Source organism: Lagopus muta, chromosome 4 (genome assembly GCF_023343835.1).
Source record: "Lagopus muta isolate bLagMut1 chromosome 4, bLagMut1 primary, whole genome shotgun sequence".
In the NCBI taxonomy this organism is placed as follows: domain Eukaryota; kingdom Metazoa; phylum Chordata; class Aves; order Galliformes; family Phasianidae; genus Lagopus; species Lagopus muta.
The window spans coordinates 40,208,956-40,227,417 of NC_064436.1; the positions used below are offsets into that span (position 1 = coordinate 40,208,956).

The following is an 18,462-nucleotide window of genomic DNA, read 5'->3' on the forward strand; positions in this document are numbered from 1 at the left end:
GCAATAAGGAATGTTTCTGTAATAGAGACTTTTTTTTTCTTCAAAGCAAAGTGCTGGGTCATATATCAAGGCTCTTGAATGAAGGAGTTATTTCCTGAACCAGACTTCTTTGATTTCTCCCCATACCATTTCATCAGTGCAGCATCAGAGGTGCTGGTGATCTATCTGTCCTGCTGCTATCAGGCAAAATGGTGTGTCCCTTTGTGGGAAACAAACACCAGCAACTCCTCAAGATGAGGAGTGACTAAGAAAAACATAACACTGTGGTGAGGTGGAACCAACTTTATTAAGGACAGTGAATTATAATTGCTTGCAAAGGCTTTAAAAAAAAATAACTCTGAGTCATGGCTGGCCTTTCACAGCAGATACCAAAGGATATGGAGGCTGCCTGATTCAGAGACAGTCAGTGGGAGTTAACCAGAAGAGAATGAGGTAATACTGAAAGACAGAAGGACCAAAGGACTTTCTGTAGCATCTATGGATCATCAGTGTGCCCAACACCAGTTTTGGAGGGGGGAAAAACACAGTTGACTAAAGCACAGGAAGGTAAAAATATGCAGGGTACATATAATCATATGTTTAAGAGTCCTGGAACCAGTAAAGACCTTAATAGGCCACCAGAGCAGCTTCCTATCCATCCACCACAGCAGGGACACTTAGGAAACAATGCATTAACCTCTTCTACTCCATGTACTCCTCTGAAAAATCATCTCTTGCAAAGAGATGCTACACAAGTTTTTATCACTGTTTTACCAAAGCAGGAGCAAAGAGCTCATAGCTTTCAGAGCTTATTCTGCAGATACTGGAGAAGGTCATAAAAGAAGAGTAATTTGTACAAAGTGCAATGGAACTATCCAAGTCATGGTCAGGTTTGTAAATTCATTATTATTTTTCAAGAACAACAAATCAAACTTTATGGTGGATGGAGTCTGATCTGAGCTTGATTTCAAATTTTGTCCATTTCAAGAGTATGTGCCTTGGCTGATCCTAATACACAGTTCTATTTCAGAACTTTTATTCCATTGCTTCAAGATTATTTTGTTGTTGTTGTTGTTGCATTTTACGCAACAAAGGGAGACTTATCTTCATAGCGAGGATTTGTCCATTGAAAGTAAGCATTTATTCTGGTAAAAGCTGTTTTCTCCAAGTTGCAAAGAAATGGAATATGAGCTTCCCATAATCACATGCATTTACCAATAAATAAGTTTGAATTAGACTGTATTAAAACATATGCACAGATTTAAAGCACTGGAGTGTCACAGATTCTTACTCCACAGCTCATGCAAGTGAAAAGAATTGAAGGAAAAAAAAATTAAGACCAAAGCCTCAGATAGGAACAGACCTAGAAATTATCTTAAAAGAAGTTTTGTACAAGTATATCAAAGCATAATATTAGTGAGATCCCTAAATATATTAGGTTACACTAAATTCCAAAGAAACAAAAGATTTAGCCATATCAGATGCTTTCATTTTTTTTTTTTTTAAGTTAATATATAATTCATTCTTTGAATAATAATATTCACTTGGACCCAATATCCACACTGCTTTCATACATTTATACAGTTATATCTCATTCTTGCCTTAAGAGGCTGATGTCCTAAGGTATGGCAGCAACTAAAGGCTCTACAACCCTTGTTTGACAAATATAAAATTCCTTCCCCTTCATACAAGGATAGAGAAAGGAAGAAAGATGTTGATAAAATTAGGCAGTTCTCCCTGTGAGCTTGCTCATTCCAACTTGAAAATACTACAGGGAGATGGCTGGAACCTTGTGTAAAAAAAAACAAAAACAAAAAAAACACACCAAAAAAGTAACTTTCCCTTGTCTTAAAAACAATTTCATTTACTGTACAATAGATGCATAGAAAGCCTGTAGCTACGTTTATCTGTGAAAATAAGAAGACTGTTCCTTTAGAGTGGTGAGGTGAGCGACCATCTCAGGAATACTTGGCAGCTACTAAGAGCTCATGGCATGAAGAATAAACAGTATATCCACAGATAACAATAATGCAACTCTGTCCCACTGAATACACCAATTTTTAAAAAGTGTCCACTTGTTACTCAGGATCAAGAATACAGTAGAGATTCACGGCTCAACAGCTTTCAAAATGGTGGTTTAAAGAAAAAAAAAAAAAAGAAAAAAATTGTCAGTGAGCAGCAGATTTTAAAGAGCCCACTCTTCTAACCCCCACCCCAAAGAAATACGAGTTCACTGCAATATCAGGAACTTAAACTTGAGACTATGTGGGAGAGAAGGCTTCCCTGTCACCCATGTCCATACAGCTTGGTGTCGGAGAGACACACTGGAGGTTTCAGAGGGTTTCGGTTGTCCAGTGTCTTGTTGTGGTTACTTCAGCAGTTTTACCAGCTGGCTCTGACAGCCTCAATGTCACTAACCAAATTCTGGGCTAAGCAAATCCCAAATATCTGGAAGAGACAACAGTTTATTCATTTGGAGCATTGGACAACTCTTTTCACACAGGTAAACTCCTTCAGTTATACAAAACTTTGTTAGGAAAACAAGCAACAGAAAGCCATTAAGTTAACAGTAAGTGTTGGCAGAAGAAAGTACTGAAAGACTCCTGTAACCCTCATCTTTTTATAGCATTGCTGGGTTCCAGGAAATTGAATTGTTCTGTATTTGCTTCACAAATCCAACTGTAAAGGCATTCCATTGCTCATTTAAACACCATCAGAAACTGTAGATCTGTACGGGCTTAAAAATCTCTAGCCAATCTTTATCTAACAGAGTGTTGATTTTGACCTGTGAACAGCTGAAAAGGAAAATCTTTACTGACAAAAATTAAGTACCTCTTAGCACACACAAAAAAGCCTCAAGCATTTTGCACACCTCACTAAATCCTACAGACCTTATATTTCTAGGTGAAACTTGTATTTCCAATTCTCATATTCAGTCCCTACCCAGCACCTACATGTTTAATTTCTCTGCAATTCTTCTATGTAACTCATTACAAGGAACTCTGCACTTACCTGCAGTAATGCTATCCCAATGAATATACCAGCAACTATGGTAAGATTGTCCTGCAACCATTTCTCAAATTGAGGGACACAGCCTTTTGTGTAGATAACAATCTGCTGATCAACTTCCTGCCAGAGAAGAAGAAAAAAGAGGTTGTTACATTCAATTATCCCACCAGTAAAATAACCTGTTTTTGCCAGAGGGATTCAGATTCTTAGAACACATTAGAAGAAGAAAAAAAAAATGCTTACTGGTTTTTGCCTTGCATCATAGCCACACTGAGTATTAATAACATCTTCCTAGGAAAGAGAGACAAACAGGAGGCAAATGAGTGAAAAGAAATGTCTTCAAAGCATCCTGTCACAGTTCCCCAGAGCTGGTCCTGTATGTAGTAATACAATCACCTCAGTTTTGGTCTTCTTACTACTTTTTAAAAGATTCTTCTTCTCTCTTCCACTCAGTGCTGTCAATTATTAGCAACAAACAAAAACACAAGGTGAAGAATACTTTCAGCTTTCAAAGGAGCGCAGTGGGAAAATCATTTCCCACATTCCATATGTAATCAAAGCAAAAGGATTAAGATGCATCTGCTTGAAGCAAAAGAACTTTCCACTCAAAAAGTTTTGTCTGTTTACAAAAAATACAGTTAAAATTTTTCAGGGCTCAGTCATGAAGAGGTAACAAGGAGCGGTTCCATTTGCAGAAACTAAGCTCTTACAGGATGCCTGTAGAAATATATATAGGTACCTAGCTCCTTTCCAAAGTAATAGAGGAAAAAGGAGAAATGGATAATGTTTACTAGTGCCCATTCTTTCTTATGGGATCTTGATACCAAAGGAGGAGGAGTTTTCATCCTACTGACTCTGCTTCAGAACTCCTCAAGCACCTTCAGCAGGCTATGACAGAGTTTTCTTACTGAACAGGTGCTACCCAGTGGAAGCTGATGCTGACTGCAGGTATTTCAGGGCAATAAAATGAAGCAACTACTTTGCTGCAACAACAGCAAAATATTAAGTTACTGGCTCATATAATAACAGTGAGCAGAATGAGCTGCTCAAGGAAGTCAGAAATATCAGCCAGTATTTGCTAGGTGTACTGAACATCACAATTTAATCAAATTGTGGGAAAGACAGATCGGCAAAGATAGATTTTAAATAACAGCCATACAGAAGAAATATCCTTCTGTTAGCACTTAAACTCCTCCACCTCTTCAGGAAGTACATCAACAGGTATCAATCCTGTCAGTTGCCCAAACTGAATTCCCTCATTGGACCTTTAGGATTTGAGCAATCTTTATTTTTTTTTATTGAGATGAATGCTCCTGTTCCTAGCATATCAGAGAGCCAAGCAATTCACAAGCAGATAAGATTTCAAGAGAGGGTTTTTAAGCTTTCTTTCTCATGCTGAGTATCTACTTGCTTTATTACCAATGCCTTCTGTCTTTAAGTTCAGGATCCGATAACTGAAAGAAAGCATGAAGAATGAAATGGAAATATGACAACTTTTCTAGGCCTTGCCTGTAGAAAAACATAGTTTAACAAGTTGAAATGTTGTACAAAGTGAAGTAAAGGAATCTAAATTTGTTTCAAAGGAGATTTGCTTTGGCTTAGCTTAGACTTATCATTTTCTGATTTAAGCTAAACTAAATGCTACACCACAAGCAAATCCTGTTGAAAAAAGCATGCACATAACTTTCTGCATCAGTCCAACACAGCACTCTAATTCCAAAAGTCACAAATTTGCTTTCCCATGGAATAAATCTGTATATATCATTGCACACAATTAACCTGTCACAGCTTGGTTAAATTCATTACATGCATTAGGCAGTTGTTATTTTAAAGGCAATTAAGTGTGTCACTTCTCTATGGGGAATAAGAATGAGACTTATCTTAAAGTTTCTGGTAACTGCATCACCCCCCCAAAAAAGGAATAACTATATACACAGGCAGAAAATTTTAGCATAGATTATGTATTTATAGGATTACATGGTAACACTGTCACTGGTTTGGTTTTATAACAACTGTATTTTTAAAACTGGGTTGAGATGCACTCTATGTGTGGGTAGGTAGGCAGACTGGTGAACATTATGGGGAAATCCTGAGCTTGAAGTAAGGCTTTAGCCTAATATGCTTTCCATTTTGTTATAATACTTTGTTAAAAGACACATACATATTCACAAGGAATATTCAAACTAGTTTGAAAATGCATTCAACTGCAGAGGAACCAGAACGCAGCATCTGCAAATGGAGGGCTACGGAGGACAACAGCTGAAGCAACTAGATGCCAAAGGAGTAACTGCTTTGCATTAGCAAGGCAGGAAGCACCTGAGCTGCCTGCTGGCAACTCACCTGATTTTAGTTAGTACTATGGACTCAGATATTCAAGGATCTAGAAGTCATTCCAGGTGGAAAATAACCACCTGAGCCACAGCTGACCTACCAGATAATACAAGCACTCACAGGCTGCTTCTTTTAAACTACAAAGTCAAATATATGCAGAGTTACACATAATTTACACAGAATCGCAGTGTTTGGAAGGGACCTCAAGAGATCATCAACTCCAACTCCCATACTAAAACAGGTACCCTAAAATGGGTCACAGAGGTAGGTGCCCAGACAGGTCTTGAATATCTCTACTGAAAGAGACTCCAAAACCTCTCTGGATAACCTGTTCCAGTGCTCCATTACTCATTCCATAAAGATATTCTACCACATGTTAGTATGGAACTTTTTGTGTTCACATTTTAGGCCATTGCTCCTTGCCCTATCACTATGCATCAACAAGAGGAGCCTAACTGCACTCATTTGCCTCCCACCTCCCTTATGATATTTATAAACATTAATCAGATTTCCCCCCCCTCTTCCCCCCCCCCCCCACCCACACATCTTCTTTTCCCCAGGCTACATAGATCCAGGTTATTCAGCCTTTCCTTGCACTAGAAAATGCTCTAGACTCTTAATCGTCTTTGCAGCCCTTCGCTGGACTCCTGCTAGGAGATCCCTGTCTTTTTTGAACTAGGGAACCCAGAACTGGACACAGTATTCTAAACGTGGCCTCAGGGCAGAGTAGATGGGGGATAATCACCTCCCTTGACCTGCTGGCCACGCTCCTTTTAATGCGCCCCCAGGACAGCACTGGCCTTCTTGGCCACAAGTACACACTGCTGGCTCATGGCAAAGCTGTTGTCCACCAGAACACCCAGGTCTTTCTTCGCAGAGCTCCTCTCCAGCAGGTCATCCCCTAACCTGTACTGATATGCGTGATTATTCCTCCTCAAGTGCAAGCCTCTACACTTGTACCTGTTAAACCTTATCAGGATCCCCCCTGCCTACTGCCTAACTCTACAGCCTGTCCAGGTCTCATTGAATGGCAGTGCATCCTTCTGATGTGTCAGCCATTACATTCACCAAGATCTTTTCAAGATGATTGAGAGAAGTTCAGCAATAACCTTTGCCAGCTCCCTCAGCACACAAGGGTGCATCCCCTCAGGGCCCATGGATTCGTGTGAGTTGATTTTAGCTAGACACTCTCTGACCAGATCCTCCTAGGCAAACAGGAAGTCTTCCTTTCCCCAGACTCTCTCTCTCTTACCCCCAGGGCCTGAGATTTCTGAGGGCTAGTCTTCGTATTAAAGACTGAAGCAAAGAGGGCATGCAGAATCTCCACCTTCTCAGCATCCACTGTCACCAGGGTACCTGCCTCATTTAGTAGGGGACCCACATTTTCCTAGCCTTCCTTTTACCGCCGACACACTTAAAAAACATTTTTAGTTAGCCTTTACCTCCTCTTCTGCAAGGTTTAACTCCAAGATGGCCTTAGCCTTCCACATCACATGCCAACAGGACCTGACAACATTCCTACATTCTTCCCAGGTTGACAGGCCCTCTCCCCACATCCCATGGACCTTCTTCTTTCCTTTTACTTTATCCATGAGTTCCTTACTCATCCACACAAACCTCTTGCCACCTTCCCCAGATCTCTTACTCTTAGGCATGCACCAATCTTGAGTTTGGAAGTAGTGATGTTAGCCATGTAACCCATCCTTATTCTAAGCTTCTCATCGTCAGTGAACTGCTTCCCTACACTCTTGATCATGTCTGTACTATTAACATATAGCCCCAGCATCTTCTGCTTGATGTACCAGAACTATTTAAAAGGACATGAAAATGCATCAGAAGAGCTGCTCCTTCAAACAACATTTGACCCTTCAACTTTGATCTCAGGTGACTGCAGGACAAGCTAATTTTAAAAGAAGACAAAGAGCACAGAAATTTCTGTGGCTGTCTAAAGACTGTAACAAAAACATACAACAGTTCTTCAAAACACAGGCTGTCACTTATTACTACACCTAACACAAACCAGGCCAATATGACTACAGCCTCCGGACACTCCATTAAATAATGAGCAATACCTGCTTTAGAGTGTCTGATCTTACAGTTATTTTTTAAGGCAGCAAATGAAGTATCCTGATGATAATCAATTAAAAGCTCACATCCTTCAACTCACTATGGACTTCTGCTTTTTATACTTGCAAAGATTAACATGTACATTCAGCCGAAATTGTGCTTCTCTCATTCTAATGAACAACAGCAAACATGAAAAGCATACAGTGAAGTCTTAAGTTAGTTCTGGATTTTTGCTGGTAGAATTTAGTAGTTACGCTGTGCTTCAAATTAAAAAAAAAAAAAAAAAAAATATTAAAAATGGTAGAAAAGTTAAGATCACGCATGACTTCCAGAAAAATCTCATACAATCATTTGAAATTGAACAACAGACCCCTCTTACTCTCTTGACTGACTTACGGCAGGGTCTTTAGTGCAGCAAGAGAATGGCACACCACAGCGCTCTCGACTTGCATTGGAATCTGTGCAATTGAAGTAAATATTGAGGTTCCAGTCATCAGCTCCAAAAGCCCCGCAGCACTGCCACTAGAACACAGAAAGGAGAGCTTTTTGTCTTTCACTATCAACAAATCTCAGCATTAAAGCATGCATAATTACTGCTGGTTTCTTTCTAGTTTTCCATAAAGAATCCAAGATTCCTTCATTTAATTGGACGTAATTTAATTTTTAAAGACCACTCCAAACTACTAAGTTATTCTAAAATTACCATGGGATTACAGTTCTGTTCACACCCTGCAATGCTATTCTTTGGAAAGAAAATTACAGAGCAAACTGATATCCTAAAGCCACAGAGTTGCACAGTTCTAGAAGCTCACACCCCAGGGACAGTATATGAAGTGTGATATTCTGCCTCGTCCAGTGTGCCATGAGCTCTTAACAGACCTGATGAGCAGTAAGTGCTGCACTAGTGTAGCTACTCCATTTGCCAGTTTGAAGGAATCTTTGCTAGGCTGTATACTAGTCAGTATTAATTCAGCATTTACTGCACATCACAGTAACCCTTAACTGAAGGAAACCAGAATCCTTCAGAAAGTAAATAGTCTAGATGTTACACTTAGTCTCTGGTTAAAAAAGGCCAAACCTGAAAAGAACAGACTAGACTTCAGTGGACCACTGATTATTTACAGCACTCCAGAATCTAGCCCAAGAAACCCATCTATGCCAACTAAAAACATACTAATAATAAATAAATAAATAAAACTAAGCACATTTTAAAGTGTTGGGAATGGCAATTCTCTCCCTCTGGATGTAAATACAGTTCCATCTGCATTAAAAGAAATAGGCTGTCTTCAAGCCTCATCTCTCCTAGCTGAAAAAGTGACTTCCTGGCCAGACTCATGCTGCTCTGACTTAACTGTCAAGATTGCTAATCCAGTTATCTAGTGCCAGTCTACTCCAAAACCGGATTATAGCCTTTTGGTTATGTACATATGCCCCACTGTTTTCAGATCCCTGGCCTTCTTCAAACTGGAAAAGATTCAAATGAGCACAAGGATCCACATTCTGTTACTCACTCACATTTTACCCCAAGGCATATAGAAGCGAACCAAACACTGAATAACTTTATTTGCAGAATATGTAAAAATGAAGAGACATAACGATTTCAACGAACGCTTAGTGATGCAACTATGCAGGGCCAAATTCAATGTGAAGTTCATAACATAGACCAGAAGAGAGTGCTGGAGCAAGAATGTACTGGCAAAATGGCTTCTGTGTGAAATTCAGTGCAAGACTCCTTTACACACTGGCAAATTTGACCTTAGAATCTGCACAAGCACGTGCATCTGACTTCACTCTTCCTTTCCCTTCAGGTGCTGCTGGAGTGTCTTTTAGAGATTTATAAGGATTTTTGGAATTGCCCACTTCATTAAGCTACATACATTGAGTCTTTTTGAGATAGAACATTGCAGTCTCAACAAGCCCCCACATCTCTGTCACTCAGCAGAGTGGCGTAGCACTTCTAATGTTGCTAAAACATCACCAACATTCAATTCATAACAGAATAAGTTTCCATCAAGCTTTAAAAAATTGAGGGTTTTGTTTTTGTTTTTAAACAGAAGTGACAGTTCCTACAATAAGATATTTTGAAAGCAATCCCCACTCTCCACTCCCCACCCCTCCAAAGTATCTTTATAAACACTTACAAATATGCTCCAACAATCTGAACGGTACCTAATCAGTTTGACACACTTATCTTTAAAAGCCTTCATGAATAAATCACCCCAACTCTCCACTGTAATTGTTTTGCTGAATAAAACAACAAGTAATAAGCCACTTTTCATAGATACTGTGTGTTTGCAGAAGGTCTGTGAATATTACAAGAATTACATTCTAGTATATTTTTGTTAATCCTTGAAGAAACCAAACAGGAAGTAACAAACAGAGAAGGTATTTCATTCAATCAAGCATTAAAAATTAAACATAGTCCTACTTACATATTCCTGCGTAAAGTCTATGAGGTTTTGCAAATCAATGTCATCTCGGTATGCTCTGATGTTGTTGTTTATAAAGAAATACAGCTGGTCCTTGATCCAGTCTTTGAAAACAAACGCTAGAATACCAGCAGTGAGTTCCAAGAAGAAAATAATTCCAAGAAACACAGAAAACTATAAAGAAAAAGGAAAACATTAAAATTATTGTACTGTCATGCCAAAAATGTATTTTTCAAGGCTCGCAATTATGTGTGCTGGTAAAGCTTTGTCTGTTCCAGAGCAAACTCAACCTATTCACGCAGACAAAAAAATTAAGATTAAAAATACACATATTTTTTTTTTTTTATTAGAGCTGAAGTACAATACTCTCAATTTTATTCTAGCAAACAATAAAAATGTCAGTGAACGCAAGCATTGGCACCTAAAGCAGGACATTTCACTGGAATTTCCCAAGAAGCTCAAATTGTTTACTCTAAATTTCAACATTACTGCCTGGCCAACTGCCAGGCTCTTTGAAAACTCTTGTAAAATTCCTGTGTAGGCACCCCCACTTTCAAAGGTACTGAACAACAAATAGGACAAATTAAATGCTGTCTAAGTGACCTTCTCTTCAGACATCCTCATTGGTAAAACTTTGCCTAAGTGGGTAAGGCAAAAATTCTAACAACAGAAATTAATTAATGACTGAGTCAGAGAGGAATGTCTATGGAATGACTCATATCCACACTAAAACCAAACGAGGCCGTGATGATTAATGCAAATGCAATGGATGCCAAAGGCATTAGCAATGATCTGCCACTTTCTCTAAGCATCTCCATTGAGTCTACAGTGTTTTAACACACGCTGGGGTCCTCATATACTGGAATTCCATCTCTTTTGCAACTGTGCCTTTAAGTCTCACTTTAATATGCTCTCTGTGTTTGCTCAGATGCATTTTTAATTCCTCTGTCAGCTGCTGTATAGGAAGCTATTTCTGGTAAAGCAGATGGGTACGTTTTAGAGGAGAGAAAGAAATAAAGAAAGAAGAGAAAAAACCCAAAATTTACAAGTTTGGTTTTTTTTGTTTTTTTTTGGTTTTAATTTAATAGAGGTAAGAAGAGAGTAAGCTAGAACTATATCTTGAGCTGCTTCATAAACAGCTCAGTAACTGTCAACTTCCTCCTGCAATACAATGTGTCAGTGAGAGTCAAATAAGTGACCTGAAGGCTGATTTTTCCACTGGAAACCTTTTTGAACGTATACTAAAGTTAACAGTTATAAAGACAAATAGTATCCTGGCTAAGCACAACTCTGGAAGGTGTGACAGGAGAGGAAAATATCTTGATTTTATTCTGAATCTTAAATTTACATATGGCAATAAGGTCTTTTTAGCTACACAGTACAGAGCCGAGTCTTATCACAGCAAGCAATGCCTTCCTAGCAGTTCTATCTCTTCTGTACCATGAGGGAAACTTGTACAGCAAAAATCAGATGGTTCACATTCAGTAGCTTATTATACATTCCTCCTAATTCACAGGCAAGCTGATCATTGATTCTAAGTTCAATTCAGGCTCTTAGTGACAGAAGTCAAAACGTTAGACTATACCCATATGAAAAGCAGTAGTTCCACGTTATAATTCTTACTATCAACAGCTTTAAACATTAAAAAAAAAAAACAACCCAATAGTAAGCAGCAGAGATTGAGATCTATAAAGCAAATCAAGAGATTCAAAGAACAGTACTCACATCAGTAACACCTTCTGCTCCCCAAAAGGCCTTTTAATATCTTTACACGGTTAAGCAGGAATACCAAACATGACTTTCCCCATGTAACTACTGAATGCCACAGTTGCTACTCACAAATTTGAGAAGAAAGGTATTTTCTCGCAAAGCTCCAATGCATCCTGCAAATCCCAAAATGAACATAACTCCTCCTACCACTAGGAAGAGCCAAACTGGATCAAAGCCACCCAGGTCAGTGATGGAAGAGATGTTGGACAGCACTCCCTAGGAAAGAAACAACACCAAGAGTTAACACATGGTCAACCTTTCTGCTGTAAACATTCAGCTTGCATTTTTCTTTTTAAAAAGGTAGAGGTTTAAAGCAAACAAATGTTCCTCAGCACAACAAGAAAACAAAATCTTTTCATTTTGTTTTCAAACAGAGAGAAAAAAAGGTGATTATGATCAGTATTTCTAAATCAATGCATGGGAAGAGCAAAAGAGCATTCTTCTAGAGTTCTCTACAACAAGTCAGATTTAGACATTAGAATAAAATTGAACTTAATTTTATTACCATGGTAAGATGCATTTTGAGTATCGTATATGTTGTTCATAGAAGCACAAACTTACAAGCGTTATGACAGAAAAAGTGGTCAATAGCAAGAAAACCTCTTCAGTTTAGACCCGGTATTTTCAACAACTGACAGAAATTAGAACTGAGCTTCCCAGTTAAATACAGTATTCTGTAACAAATTTTATGTTATATTTTGACAATTTAGATACCAGGCTGATTAAAACTTCAGTCACCTATATGGCAAAACCCCATTAAGTAAGAAAAGCATGGCTACTGTCTCACCTGTTAACAAAAAGAAACATTGAAATTGTATCTTCTTAGTAGGACAGAAAGCCATTTAAAGACATGTCTGAGGAGATGGTATGCATCAACTTGGGTTAGATTTATCACACGGTAAACTACACACGCTGTATTTCAGATACAACAGTCAGCAGAGCCTACTTATGATGCCATTAATCCCTAAGATACAGAGCTTGGGTTGTCATGCCAGGAGTCTTGAGAACCTACTTTATTGATCTGAACACATTTTAGCCAGAGTTTGGCTGATGTTGAACATATGGGCCATATCAAGGAGCAAATACAAAGTCTTCCTTATTCCAGTGAGATTGCGGAGGAACAGTTACAATTCCACAAAGCCTTCTGGCAACAAAAAAGCTGAAGCACCACTGCTTCATTCCTTCATTTACCTTTAGTGTCATAGGTCAATACAAAGCACACTACTGCAGTGGACATTTCTGCATGTGTTCCTTCAAAGAAGCCTGAATGCAGGCTGAGTGTTCTGGACTACTGCTTTCCCTACTAACTCCTGAGTTAACTATGGCTTGAAAAGCAACTATAGATGTTCTGCTCTACAGCTTCTTGTTTGCAGATCTACTCTCAAGTTTTCCATCCTTTTACTTGTTCCTGCTCATGTCCACTTTGCTTCTTTTGCTCCCAGAACAGCAATAGTTTTAAACAATTTTATCATAGCATCATTTCGAAAAGTTGTTAGCAACTCTGTTAACAAGTAGCTCTTCATAATTGTAACTTTGGATCCTTGATTTTGTTTTTTAATACTCAATTTGGGCCACCCATAGCACATAAATAGTCACGCACCCAGTATCTCTAATACAGCACATCAGTCTGCAATCACTTCCATTATTTCCTCCACACAAAGCTGACACTGAATAAACTGGAAATGAAGACAGTCCATAACAGTTTTTATTTCTGAATGACAGACTGGATAAAATAGGTGCCTGAATTCTCCAATGCACACAGCGAGGAGCCTTGGAAGAGACCAGAAAACATAAGAAAACAACAAAAAACAGAACGCCATCTAACTCTAACTTACAAGCAATGAACAAGAATGAGTTAACATTCTCAGACTAGATTTTCCTCCTACTAGAGAAGGCAATCCCCCCCGACAGAGGGATGAAAAAAAAATATATTCACTGCTTTCCTCCTACAGCACATACAGTACTAGACATTGTCATTCATTACAAAGGCAAGAATAGATGTGATGCATAATATAACACAATGCTGCTCAGAACGAGTATTGCTGTCAAACCAGACCAGTTGGTATGCCTCCTTTTCTAAGTAATCAGTGATGAGATGGTACAAGTCAGACTGAATTGAACACTTAAATCAATTTGTACAGAAGTTTTCCACCACTGTTTCTTGATTACTTGAGCCATGAAAAAAGAAACTGAAGGATACAACTTTCTGGCTAAGAATAACAAACAATAAGCAGCATAATCTAACATACAAACCTCTGAAAAAGGCACTGCTTTGGACATACACAAGTCAGGAAACACAACCTCTACCTCAAGGAAAAGGTCTGCCGTAATGACTTCCAATCATGTTTGGAAATCCTGTCTATGTTTTCCCCCATGAGAACAAGTTATGCCTTAAGCAAAAACTACTCCTAATTTCTTTGAATATTAGCTCATATTTTTCATTAATGCACTATAGCAAAGGATAAAAACAATCATTGAAAAAAGGACATTGCCTACTGCAATTATTTTCCTTCAAAAAAAAAATCCAGAAGGATAAATGGTCATTTAAGTCTCTCTTCATAAGACAGTTTGGTCTTACTTTTGAAAGAAAAGAAAGAACAGTCTAATCAAATTATTTCCCTTTTGAAAGTAGTAAAATTCAAATCAAAGACAAAATCCAAGTGTAATTCAGTTAATACCTGTAGACCCTGCTCTTTGAGAAGCTACTCTTTATACAAATAAGTGTTAATAAGAAGAAATACACAACTTCATACTTTCATTACACCTAATGACAATAAAATTTAGCAAATTGGTTGTATTTCTATTCCCTTCCTGATCATGCCATTTCCCAACTGACTTGATTTTAGCACTGGCCACAAGCTGGCTTGTCACTCAGCAAAAGTCACTCACATTTAAGCAGAGTTCTCCTCCAGATTCTGATTGCTCAGTACAGCTGTGATCTGACATGTACTGAAGTAAAACAATACAGGCTTTATCTGCCATTGTTCGCTACCCTTGGAGAGCACCTTTATGTGCATCTTTTGCTAGTCCACATATGACAATCATAAACCAAGCTTGGATAAACTCCAAGTAATACATCCTGACAGCACAAAGCATACTGTGTAATTCTCATTTGCTTTGTGTGCTGTCTGCATACGAATCCTAACTTATCAGTATTCTGGAGACACCTCAGGATAAGCAGTCTTCTGAGTGGCTTTGGCAATAAAACCATTGCTAGCAAGAGGAATGACAAACACAGACAATGTTGTGTGCTTACACCTAGAGATGCACAGAGATAGTGCTTTATTCTGGGGAACACACCAAGTCTCACAATTGCCAATTCTGTCTTCATCCCATCTTCAGCCAAAAGCAGAAAGAAATGTGCATGGAGCTGATTGAGCAGAGGAAGAGGAATCCTGCAAGATAACACTGCTTATTCCAGCGACACTCTGAATCCTCAGGGCTACCTGAGGTGCATGTGGCGATTGTTCACCAGCTCATCTCTTCAAGGGATGAAAAGCCTAAACACATCACTGTAAATCTTTTAAAGATGGGCTCTCTCCAAATGAAAAGAAATTTTTCTCAGCAACACTACTGCAGAAGTCCAGTCTTTACCACAACACAGTTGCAAGTACTATCAATATTCTGGCATCTAACAGGAAGAAAAACTTTTTTTTTCTTAAATCTATATTCACACTTCAGAAGTATGGTAATGTTTCTGGGGTGCACACACAGCACTTCTTTGGTAGTTCAGACATATGCCTAATCTTTACTTGACAGTAAACGCTTTGTGCAGAGCCACACATGCTAATACTTTTCTTCTCCCAGTGGCACCAATCCAGGGGCTCTACTGCAGTCCCACAAGGAGAGCCAGCAGTGCTCTCTGGATGAGCTCCAGCTCATCTGCTTGCTCTGTTCCCCCACCCTCAACTGCCTGCTGTACATTTGAATGTTGAGGTTCTTAGTCTTTTCATCCCCTGCAAGTCACTTTTTGTTCACCGTTATAAAGAAGCAAAACCATCCATAAATGAACTACAATCAATAATGGTGGTTACATTACAAAAAAGTTGCTTTATTTGTTAAGTGTATCTGATTTTGGCCACTAGAATAGAATGACACAGGCATACAACTGGAAAGACTGACATATTTCTAAACCACCCCACATTCATGAGATAAGTGAAACAGCAGGACCTGCTCCTTTCTCCAGTGAAGGAGTGGTGGAGAAGCATTGGCGGTGACTTCTGCCACACCAACAAATACCAGATCACCAAGCCAGGCCCATGAGAAGCTCCTAAAAAAAAAAAAAAACAGGGAGGTGACTCCCTCTCGTACAAGAGCAAACCATTTTAAGAGAGGTGCCTGAATCTAGTGACCTGTGTTGTCATGCTACCTTTTTTTTTTTAAAAAAAAAAAAAAAAAAAAAAAAAAAAAAAAAAAAAAAAAACATGGCCAGAGCTGTGCACCCTACACACTGGATTTCATGCATAGCTCAAGGCAAAGGAAAAATACTGATCTTGAAGACAATTTCTTGATAAGGCCTCTCCCAGTATTATAGCTGCACTGTTGCTTGCTTTTATCCCATCAAAAAAGATGAAGAAAGCAACATTTACTTGCACAAGGATTTCTCCATCCTATACAGAGATTACTAAGACCACTTACACCACTTCCCAAAGCCAGACCTCTAACTCCTGCTCTAATCTTTGATATTTGATACATATCTATATTATCTATATTTGCATTTCAGTTCATGTAAAAGGACTCCCCATAAGCTATGCTTCAGTCCATATGAAAGTCTCAGACCACAGAAACTAGATTACTGACAAATGAAGACATGGCTCCATAATACACAACTTGTGCTCAGACAGTAGGAGACATTCAGTCCATGGGATCACCTAGAATTAGCCTGAAGAAAACAGCAGCACACTCAGCAGTCCCCATGATAAACAATACCCCAGTGGGCCATAAAAAGAAGAAATCAACACAAGTAGGATGGGAGAACTCAAGAGGAAATGCACGAAAATATTTAAGATATAATATTTAAGGAAAAAAGCCACTAAACATTTCTGCTGCAGAAGCACATTTCCAGGACGAAGAAGAAAGTAAGTGGTCAGAAAAAAGGCGCAGCAATACAAGACCTTCAGAAACATTTCTTCTCTGCAGCCTAAGAATTAACCTTTCCACAAGCCTGTCTCCAGGACTTAGAAATGCTGGCAAACAAAAACACACAGGAGTGATTTCCAAATGTATTATTTTAAAATGGAAAAAAATCTACTTCCACAAACTTTTTGCAGTTTCTCTACGCTATGCATCTGAGCAAGCATGAAGAACAGAACATTGGTCATCGAAATATGCCCAATTAATTCCACTCCAGCATTTAGTCTCTGCAATTTAGAAACTGGATGAGCAGTGTTTACAGAACTCACCTCCTTGATTTTTGTTGGTTTTGTATTTCCCACAGCAAACAGTAATAGCAGCAAATCTTTCATTTCCAAGGTTCTAGTGAAGTAGACTAGCCTAACTTCCTTACTGCAGCAAAGTAGAGTTCAACACATAAATAACTGTTAGAAAATACACATAAGAACAGTTTTTTCCATTTTTCAGGATTAATGGTTACAGGGTGTTGGAACACTTCTAAAAATTATTTAAAAACATATTTAGAAAATGACTCTGTATGTACTGAAACCTAAACTTAAATGTACCAGCGAGATCTAATTGACATGAAAAAGTCAAGTTTAAAACTTGAGATCCAGACCAAGAGCTCCTACTCACCAACAGCACTGTGCAGGCACACAGACATACCATATTGTTATTCCAAAGTGTGGAAGTCGGCTTCTGAGCTGGAGTATCTTCTAGTTATGCTGATTTAATAAGAAAAACTTTGAAACTAAACTTATGCGTGCAACCAGCCTTTTCCACTTCTCGCACTTCATTTCAGTCAACCTTGGAAGTAAATTAAGGCTGATCAACAAATTTTGTGAGTATCTAAACATTTTTTTCCATTTCCATTTTAGAATCTCTGCTTTTACAACCTATACCTATTACCTAATGCAGATTCCAAAACCTAAGTACTTGCTTTCTAAAAGCTCCCACTCTACAGTCCCCAAAAGCCTCTGAGAACATAAAAGCAATTCATCATTCATTCTCACTGCACTTACATGTAAATCTCCTGCAGGTAGTGAGAGAACCACAAAGTTTGTTTTCCTAAGTACCTACTGGCATCATACCATGAACACTCTCAGTGAGCCTTAAGACCACATTATTTAATATTCACAACCAAGGAGGGAAGTACACATTTTGTACAGGGTGAATTTGTTTGTAAAAGGCAACAGAAAAGATTGCTTGAAGTGGTCTAAAAAATTAGTGAAATATAACGACTGTGTATTTTTTCCTGCTGCTGAGCAAACACTGTAAGTTGCTTGGACTTAGTGTAGCCTTTTTATATGCTAACAAGCCAGGAGGAGGAGGAAGGGGTGGGTGTCAGCTGCTCAGTGGATGAACTTTTTTTTCCTCAAACAGTACTATACCAAGTCTAGTGAGCCTGAAAACACTGAGAGATTGTGAGCTATATAGTGCATCTATGGTATAGAAAGCTTTATTCATCCCTCAAGTTTATTGCCCCCACCTCCAGTTCTCTTTCTAAGTCCACGATTCAGAATGCTAATTGCTCAGATTTTGTTCAGGCCTGGCTGGCTGGCTGTCAAGCCAATTCTACTGCCTGGTTGACAAATGAGCTCTTTTGCCTCCCTGCATAGGAAGGTCATGAGACTGTGTGTTTTTTTCTTTTTTTTTTTTTCTCTTCAGTTTAAAGTCTAAAGAGAATTCAAACCGATCTAGCAAAAAAGAGAAACCAGCCACTAAATCAACTAATCTATCACAGTCTCACCTGGCAGCAAACAGG

General features: G+C 38.6%; 1 protein-coding gene across 7 annotated transcripts in view; it reads right to left on the reverse strand.

Annotated features, from left to right (window-relative positions):
* Window positions 1–267: 267 nt before the first annotated feature.
* Window positions 268–18,462, reverse strand: part of TSPAN5 (tetraspanin 5) — an 80,252-nt gene continuing 62,057 nt past the window's right edge. For 4 of the 7 annotated variants that reach the window (XM_048941249.1, XM_048941252.1, XM_048941251.1 and 1 more), the window contains exons 3-8: window positions 11,655–11,801; window positions 9,819–9,989; window positions 7,783–7,908; window positions 3,232–3,279; window positions 2,992–3,108; window positions 268–2,427 (exon numbers count right to left, since the gene is read on the reverse strand). In XM_048941249.1, coding sequence (XP_048797206.1) covers window positions 2,362–2,427; window positions 2,992–3,108; window positions 3,232–3,279; window positions 7,783–7,908; window positions 9,819–9,989; window positions 11,655–11,801 — 675 coding nt within the window. In that variant the 3' untranslated portion in view covers window positions 268–2,361. Of the gene's footprint in view, window positions 2,428–2,991; window positions 3,109–3,231; window positions 3,280–7,782; window positions 7,909–9,818; window positions 9,990–11,654; window positions 11,802–15,755; window positions 15,856–16,987; window positions 17,091–17,363; window positions 17,505–18,462 lie in introns of those variants that run through there. The other 3 variants (XM_048941253.1, XM_048941250.1, XM_048941255.1) reach the window with 3 other exon arrangements.